A 9,851-nucleotide genomic window follows, 5' to 3' on the forward strand; every position below is an offset into this window, starting at 1 on the left:
AAATAGACTACTAAACTTAATTTTTATGAAGAAAATTGAATATAACAACGTAATTATTTTATTTTTTGTTCTGAATTATTTGTTTGGTGAATTATTAGTGATTTCATATGAGAAAACTTTCACAAAAATCAAATTTAGAATTTTATATAAACAATTTTACAAAATATAATTTCAAACACAATGTCCAGTCAGTCGGGTAATAAGAAAAAACATAAAACATAAAGTGAAAAAAAGTATAAACTCATATATATATATACTAGATACAATTAACTTGCAAGGTAAGTTTACTTAGTTTTATTTATAGAATTTATTAATTACTTTTATTAAATTTATATTAATGTCATATAAATTTTAAATAAATATCTTATTTTAATTAAATAATTTATTTATTTTTGCTTAAGTTTATGTTTGTTCTAGTTTTTGAATTTGGGAGTGATAATAAGAGATTATATATTATATGTTTAATGTAATATTAAATATTATACGTGTATTTTAAATTTAAGTTTTTTGCTAGTTTTTTTTAAAAGTAATTTGTTGCTAATTGATAGCAGATTATATTATATGTTTAATATGATATTAGTTTATTAAATGAGTTTAAGTTTAATTAAATTTTATTTAAGTTATAAAACGTATGATTTTATTATTTTTAAATAATTATCATTGTAAAATATCTCAAAAATATCATATTTTAATTTATTTAATTATTTATTATTTTAAAATAATTATCATTATAAAATATCTGAAAAATGTAAAATTTTAATTTGTTTAATTATTTATTATTTTTAAACAATTATTATTGTAAAATATCTCAAAAATATCTTATTTTAATTTTTCTAATTATTTATTTAAGTTTAAGTGTTTACAAACTACCGTTAAGTATAAGAATATTCTGTTAAATATAAGAATATTCTCTTAAAGTTAACATTAAAAAATAAAAAAACCGTTAAAACAAAAAATTTCCGTTATCTAAACACTTATTATATAGAAGAGATATATATTCATAGAGAGGGAGCTTATTATTATAATTAATAATTTGTAGTTGTAGGGATGATATCACTTTTAAAATTATAATACCATAATTAATCAATACTGAGCAACCAAACCACCAGTACTTGATGATAAACCACTTATATATGCATTGACCCTTCGGCAGTTTGACCTATTCTCTCCTTGTGAGCCAGTCGAGACGTTAATATTCCCCATCTTGATCATTGACACCACAAAGTTGCCGAAGAAAATTCTTTCGTCGGCGCTGAAAGCGTTGACAATATCAACAGTGTCGACTCCAGTGGTTGAGAACAATTCTTGATCAGTTTGGAGAACTCCATTCTCGGACTGGAGATTGGAGAAGTACTTGTTATCGAAAGTATTTGGAGTCACAGGATCGAGATCAGTGATGACACTGTCGTTGCCACCCTGAGGACATAACTTTCTTAGTACATCTAAGAGGGTTGTGTTCAGCGTTGGGTCAGGATTGTTTGTCCCGCTGAAGTTGTACAGTCTGAAGTTGAATGTTTGACACTTGGCCCGTCCAAATGTGTGGGCCCCTACAATTTTTTTTTTTATCAAATTACTGAAAATAATACAAATCTTTATACGACACCTTTCTATATATATAAAAAATATATGTTACAGTATATTATGTGCAAGACCCAGACTTACACACCTATACATATGTGGACAACTTCTACAATTGAATATAGTTGGTACGTAGCATTTTGCTTGATGTTATAAAAGTATATAAAAACGACATTATTTAGATAATATGTCTAGCTACTAGTAAACAGGTACATTTATCTTTTTTTTTTGTAATTTTATTGAATTTCAGAAGATGTCATTGTACGAAAACATAGTGATATTGTAATTTTACGTTTATGAAAGAAACAAAAAATAGTTTTATTGTTAGTATCAAATTAAAAACTGCACAATTTTTCTTTGTTAATCAATTTTAATTCCCCATATTGTCCTATAATAATTATAGGAAAAAGTTGAGAACTATCCATTTTTAGGAGTAGTTAACTAAAATTAGACACTAAATATATTTAGTTGAATTTTACCTATTATTATTATGAGATTTCCCAAATTACCCTTATTTGAACACATGATTCTAAGTATTATTGTAATGTGTACTATATGTATCATATTATAGTTAAATTTGAAATACATTCTAATTTTAGTGTGTCTAAGGAAAAAAAAAAAACATGTAATTATGTAATTGAAGGGTATAATGAGTATATCAATTGAAAATTTGGGTACTAAAATAAGGATTAAAAATAGTGTGTAAAAATTAAAGTGGATTGTTTAAAACGGGGACTGGATCTAATTTCACATAATTATACTAGACGTTTGATTATTGTAGTTATATCTAGTTGAATCAATTTCTATTATTTAATTGCAAAAAAATAAAAAAAGTCAACTAGGGTAAGTATGATACATGAACACGAGCATTGATGTAAAACTATTGGTCATTTAATGTATTTAAAATATGAACATATGCATCATGTGTTCGGTTTATCAAATAACAATAATAAGAATACGGGTGTATGATTTTTTATTTGACGCAGAATAATCGTCAATAATCTTAAAACTTGAATTCTTTATAACTTTCACAATTGTAAAACAATAAAAAACACATTAGCATATCATATATATTCGGATATATATATATATATATTCTTTCTTTGCTCTCCACATTTTTATTTACTAAATATTCAACAATACACTTATATTAATTTATTACACTTATCATTATTTTAGTTGGCAAACAAATTTTCATAATAAATAGTTTACCCATGCGCTAATTTTCCAAGTTATTACACATTAAATCTATAGGGTGACTAAAGCACAATTTTATTTTTTATGGTTTTCTTTTACCATTTTGGAGAAATACAGATATAAACACACAAACTAAAACTAAACAAAAAATAAGAAACACGTACCGGAGAGTGCAACCAGATCGGTGGAGTCAAGGCCTTGTCTAGAGAACTTTTCTTTGAGTTGGTCAAGAGTCTCAAATGGAGCTGGAAGGTTTTCATTGGCAAGAGTTACATTCGCTATTAAGCTATCCCTCCTTCCTAATAGGGGAAACCATGCAGGGCCTCCTGACTACAAAACAATACAAATTTATTCAACATTATATCTTAATATCAAAACTTGAGATCGATGTAGTGCTGTTCGGTATGGTATGTACTGACCAAGAGGACAGATTCTTCAGCTGCGATGGCTAAAATATCAGCACAAGAGACAACACCAGGACAAGCATTCTCCAAGGCAGTTTTGATATTATCCACAACCGCAAAACCTCTAGCCGAGTTAATATTTCCAAAGGCTTCCTTCTCGCTCACTATGGTATCAGTGCTGTCCAACTAAGGTGACATAGCATAGGACATGGTAAGACGAGAAGTAAGAAGTACTATGCGAAGTAAAGAAATGAAAGACAGTGGATACTACGGTTTAGTGTTGATTCAAATGGAAAAAAAACAAGGAGGTTGTGGGAATTCTTAAGGCAGAAGTGTCTGCCTATCCAAAAGAGACATAAGAACCTGTAAATTGTCAGTTTCGGAATACAAAGATCCGAGATGAGGGATTTGTATCTCTCCACGTAAGTGTGGAAAAGGAAAAGTATGATGTTTAAAATAAAAAAAGAAGAAGAGAGTTCTAACTCCTGATTCAGCATAAATTCTAAGATGTACCAAGGATTAGGCAGGGGGCCTATAGATTAATCTCACCCTGGTAAGGGTGATGACTCATAGGAATTTATGGTATCAAGAATAAGACAATGAGGTGATTGTTATGAACTAAGCAGACCCTGAAGCATCAGCAGGATCGTGATGCAAGCGAGGGTTAACGAATGTATGGCTATTAGACAAGATCTTGAAAAAAAACAAGATTGTTACTCTCGTAAGAGTGTTGTCGAGGAGTAAAGTAAAAGTGTTGGACCTTGGGAATTATGGTCAGAGGTATGAGGTTTACTATCTGATGTGTTTGAGTAAATTTTGAGGATGAAATTCTCATTAGGAAGGGATAGTTGTAACGACCCAAAATTACTAATAAGGCTTAAGGGCCTTGATTAGTGTGTCGGGAGGGCACAATTGGAAGTTATGTGAATTAATGTTGAAAATGCATGATAATGGTGCAAATGCATGCTTATATGATTATTTGGATTAATGTGATGCATGACTATGTGTATTAGTATGCCTATAGGCCCTGATTAGGTTATAAGGGCATATTTGTAATTTTGGCCCGTTGAGGGCATAAATGTAAATATTTGTGATAAATTGTTGAGACCACATTATTATGTGGATATATTTGTAGCTTGTGACTCGAGGCGATCCTAGCAAGCGGTTTAGCAGGCATTTATACCCGGCTCGGGGTAAGTTTGGGGGTATATCTGGGGATTTAGAGAATATATTGGAGACTATTTGTTATTGAGGAAAATATTTGGTGATTAGTTAAGTGTTGTGATGTAAGTGGAAATTACTAGGGACACTCGAGGAATTAGTGGAAATTGGGAGTAAGTGACTAAAATGCCCTTGATGTGTTTTAAGACTTAGGAATTAATTGGAGGGCAAAAGGGTCATTTGATTGGAAATAGATAAGTGTTATGTTGTCTTTAATTTTAGTGGAGGTTGTAGAAAGTTTTAGAAGTTAAAAGAAAGAGAAGAGAAGGAAAGAAAGAAGGAAAAACAGGGGACTCTCTCTCTAGCTGTCGGTTTGGCCATATCTCACCATTCTTTGTGAGTTTTGGAGCTGGAATCCCAGAGTAGGCTCAGGTTGGAGCCTAGGGCTAAAGACCTTGGTGAAGCTAAAAGAGTTAGCAGGGAATAGCCACTCAAATTGAGGTAAGTTTCAAGATTTCCTGATGTGTTTTTCTGAGTTTTATTGAGATGGTTTCTAAGCTTGAGTTTTGGATGGAATAAAGGGAAATAATCTTGAGAAGTTGAAGGGCCTGAGGCTGGTTGGATGCTAGAGATTCTCCATAGAAGGTCGAAATTCTCCATAGAAGGTAACAAATTCTGGCTTTGAAGTTCTATGTTTCTGAGTTTCTGGTTGAATTCTTGAGTTCTTGGGTTCAATGTTTGTTTTCTTGGTTTGATGATGCATGTGGTTAAGTCTTGTGCTATTGAGTTTTGTGGGGTGAGATATAGGCAGTGGTAGACTCAATTTGGTGTGTAGTTGAGGTTTGGAAGGGTTCCAAGAGGTTTGGGTTCGAGGAAATTTGAAGGAAGAAAAATAGGGTGTTGCTGGTCTGTGACTAGCGCTATAGCGCTAGACTTTGGGAACTACAGCGCTAGGCTTATGTTTCTTGGTGCCTCTAGCTCTGCTTGTAGCGCTATAGCCATACCCTGTTTACAGAAAGTGGTTTTTGGGTTATTTTCACGGATTTTAGCCTAGGGGTTCGGGGTTCGATTCCACCACCCCGTTTGGTGGAATTAGGGCTTCCCGGGGGCCTGGGATTGGTCCCGGGGCTAGGTTTTGGACTTCAGGTTTGGTGATGATTTTGATCTATGGTTGTGACTAGGTGTATGCTAAGGCTAGGACAGGATCGTGCTTGAGGATCAAATTGAACAAAGCTAGCGAATCTAAAGGTAAGAAAACTACACCCGGTTATGTGATTGTGATGGGACTAAGTGCTCCCTATATCTGTATAATGTCATAGATGGTATTACGCCATGGGACATATGATAAACAGCCTAAGGGTGACGTCATCAATATTTACGCATAGGGCGCGGCTCGACCACTGGTAGCTGAGGACAGCTTAACATTCACTGAGCTCGGTTTAAGCGGGCCGGAGTCAGTGGGATAAACAGAGGGTGTGACCTAAGGGCGTTAATCCTGGTTATCATATGTGATTTCATTATTGATATGAAATGATGTACTTAGTATGTTGAATACTTGATTAATGTGAATATCTGGAATGTTGAGTATATGAGTATATTGTATGAGTTATCTGGTTGTTTATTTGATGATTATGCTCTGTTATTGTGTTTTCTTGCTGGGCCTTGGCTCACAGGTGCTACGTGGTGCAGGTAAAGGCAAGAGCAAAGTTGATCAGTCCTAAGTTGGAGAGCTTTGGGGCTGAATGTACATAATTAGATTATCAGCCGCCACGTCTGAGGAGTGATACAGGACGGGGAGAGCATAAATGTCTATTTTGCTCTTAGAGTGGCTAGTAGCAGTACATTTGTTCTGAATTTTGTAAACTGTCTTTTATCTGTACAACTATTGGGATCCCATGTAAGAATGTTTGATTATAAGAAATAAAACTTTTGAGACCGAAATCTTTTAACCCTAGTACAACTTTAGTTATTGTAACACGTTTCTAACCAAATGACTTGATTAGCAACTCTCGCACATTTGTAAACACACAGTGTAACGATCTTGGCTATCTAGGGCGTTACAAATATAACTTGAAGCTTTACTGGAACTGCCCAAGAACTTCTTAAAATGCTCTAAAAAATTATTAACAACCTTATGATAATTATCCTCAACCCGACCTTCTGCACCTATAAAAGACACAATCCTATTAGCTATTTTCCTTTTCTTCAAACTAGCATGAAAAAAAGAGGAATTTTCATCACCAAAACGAAGCCAATCAATTTTTCTCTTTTGAGAAAGAAAATGGGCATAGAGTTTCTCCTTCCTCTTAAACTCCAGAAAAGCTTCTCTTTCTTCAGTACACAAACAACTATTATTTGGATCATTGAAGAGATTAGATTTGGCCTGAAGAAATAAAGCTTTACTTTTCTCATAGTTACAAACCACATCCCCCATAACTCTCCAATTAAATTTCTTCAACACATGTTTGAGACGAATAAGCTTCTGTTTATCCAAAAAACAAGGTTTTATATGAGCAGTTTAAAAAACAGATCAAAAAGTTAAAGTAAAAAGTTTTTCTGGAAAAAGCTTTTTCAACTCCAAAAGGGGCGGGAAATACCCAGTTTTTCAACTAGCCTAAAAATAGAATTTTTACTTCGATTTTACGCCCTAAACTTACGATCTTGACTATCAAACTGGCTCCTAACTCCTGCAGAGAAAAACTACGCTACCCTATCAAGCGTCAATCGGTATACACACAATCCTCATGCATTTCTACCCAAGAACACAAAACATTTTAGAACTCAAAACAGGCATGTAACAGTATGCATGGCATGTTAGAGAGCATGAAAGTTGAAGAAATTTACCTAGATGAAGATTGGAGGTTCTGAAATGAAGCAACTTTGGGCGTGTGAACAGAGGATCTTTAGAACAAGCGACGGATGATCTTCAAAGTTTCTGAGCTTTGGGTTGAAGTTCTTGAGGGTTCTTGGCAAGAAAATGGCAAGTAAAAAGTGAAAAGGTAAATTTAGGAATTATTTATAATGGCTGAAATGTGATAAAAAGGGGTAATCATGAGTTACCTTTTTCAAGGCATGGGGAAGTGTAATAGTCATCAGAAGGGTTACTTGGAAACCTAAGAGGCATGATTGGACGTGATTAGGTCACCTTTTTCGAGGAAGCACGAGTGACTCTGACAGATTTCGTGGGGTATTCGAAAGGTGAGTTCCCTAAGTTTACTTATTGCTAGTCGCAATAAAAAAACTTGGGGGGCAAATGTTTATCCAAAAAATAGCTGTGGATGACGTGGCAAGAATTTTCAGCACGTGGCAGAGATGCTACTCGCCTATCAACCAGAGATACTTCCATACGTGGGGTTTAAGTTTTATATACGACCAGCCTGGTCGTATACTCCGTTTATTTATGTATAAATTTGTATAGTTGTAATGACGGCCGAGAATATCTCTTCATTATAACCTGAATATCCGTTTATTAAGGAAAGATATGATTGATTGACTCATGTAACCCTCCTTGAGCCTATAAATATACAAGAAATAGCTCAAGGGGGGATCCTTTTTCGAATCCTCTTTTCTGATCTGAGAAAAAGAAAATTGTATTGCTATTATCCATCGTCTGTATTGTTTCTTCTTCTAAGGTTTGTGAAACTCAAGAACCCTAGTTCTTTGATCACACCTTTGAAGCTCAACATTAATAATAGCATCAAGTGGACGTAGGTCATTACCAATCGTTGGGGCCGAACAACTATAAATCTTTGGTGTCATTTTCTTTTTTCCCATTAGATCTTAATTGTCACATTATTTTCATCCAAGTATTTGACTCCGTGCCAGTTGGCCAAAATGAGGGTCAACAGCTTCCAAACAACTTGATCCAAACCACAGCCTTCTATTTTTACTGGTTTAGACAAGTTGTCCAAAATAATAGTCCTGAACCTAGGATGATAAGCCCACATATTATAGAATCGAAACGGTTGCACCCCCACATTTTTAATTGCTATTTGCTTAAGAATTATAACACAATGGTCTGAGATCACCTCCTAGTGAGAAACAACCATAACACTAGGAAAAGAGTCCAACTAGTCCTCATTAGAGAATACCTTATTCAACTTAGAGTAAATTCGGTTCCCCCCTTCCTGATTGTTAGACCATGTATAGTAAGAGCCCATTATCTTCAATTCATCTACCAATCCAAGGCTAAGCCACTGCCTAGCATCCTCTAATTCTTTCACCGAAATTAGCCTCCCACCCATTCTGTCACTAGGGTCAAAAACAACATTAAAATCACCTAAAGGAACCCAAGGTTTTACTGGGAAATGCAAATGAGCCAACATATTGGATCCATACACAACAGTAAGACAAAAATCTTGTTTACTATTACTTATTTGAACTCTACAATATAAAAATTGGTCACTTTCTTGAATAGCTTCAATACTAATCCAACTAGCCTTCCAAATCAATAAAATTCTACCCTCCAATCTCAAACTACTATAATAATCCCAACCAACAAATGTAGAACACATAACATCTTTGAGTTTCTCTCCCTTGATTTTAGTTTCAAGAAGAGCCCCTATTCCAACTTTATTCAAACGACAGACATCTGTTTATTCTTCTTATTCAATCCTCTAACATTCCAACTCAGTATGTTGCAGAACTCCATTCAAGTCTGAATTCTGAGATGAGACAATCAAAACCTTCTGTTGCTCTTGGAGAACACTGAATGAATTCCTAGTCTGCTGAACTGAAATCTGGTCTGCTGGTTTCATAGCCCCAGATTATTTCGGATAGGACCACACTTGCTCTTTAGGTTTAGCATTTGGTTGAGCCACTCCCTGCTGCTGTGATTGAGATTGAGCTGAGTTTATCGGATCAGCACCTTGCATAGAAGTATTCTTCGCAACCTCAGCTAGTTCAGACTCTAGTGATTTATTAGAATCCTTCTTCCTCCAAACTACTTCAGTATCAAATTTACAAGAAGCAATTGTATGTCCCAGCTTTTGACAATGTGAACATTTCGTAGGTAACCATTCATACTCTATCGGTTGCTCCAAAACTTGACCCCTCTCATTGAGGTAATTAATATAATGAGGTAGAGATTCAGATATCTCCATATCCACTAAAACACGAGCAAATTTAATCATAGATTTTTCTTTGGTTATCTTATCAATCATTATAGGCCTACCTATTGTACTCACAAGAGCACTCAAGCAATTTACTCCCCAATATTGTAAACCAAGGTCAAGTAGTCTAATCCACACTGGTACTGATTTCACTGATTTTAGAGATTCAATGTTCGTCGTCCAGGGCCGAAGGACTACATGTTTCTTATCAAAGTGAGTCACCCCTGATTCCATAACCAAATCACACGTTGCTTCATCCTTTACCTTCATCATCGTAAATCCTGCATTCATTCTTGCCACACGCTCTATACCAAGTTTTCCCCAAATCCTTTTAATAAACCCTTCAAAAACTGCTAGTGGAGGATTAGCACCTATCACCACACAAATCAGAGCAGATTTC

The 9,851-nt window shown here is 34.5% G+C and overlaps 1 protein-coding gene across 1 annotated transcript; it reads right to left on the minus strand.

Moving 5' to 3' along the window:
- Positions 1-1,083: 1,083 nt before the first annotated feature.
- LOC133799686 (peroxidase A2-like) lies at positions 1,084-9,097 on the minus strand. Its single transcript, XM_062237685.1, has 6 exons — positions 8,962-9,097; positions 8,432-8,619; positions 6,472-6,822; positions 3,195-3,365; positions 2,940-3,105; positions 1,084-1,547 (listed from the first exon to the last, which is right to left on the minus strand). Exons 1-6 carry the CDS (start codon positions 9,095-9,097, stop codon positions 1,084-1,086), a joined length of 1,476 nt encoding a protein of 491 aa, XP_062093669.1.
- Between the last annotated feature and the right edge of the window lie 754 nt (positions 9,098-9,851).

The sequence above is a fragment of the Humulus lupulus genome, chromosome 9, assembly GCF_963169125.1.
Source record: "Humulus lupulus chromosome 9, drHumLupu1.1, whole genome shotgun sequence".
Lineage (NCBI taxonomy): Eukaryota > Viridiplantae > Streptophyta > Magnoliopsida > Rosales > Cannabaceae > Humulus > Humulus lupulus.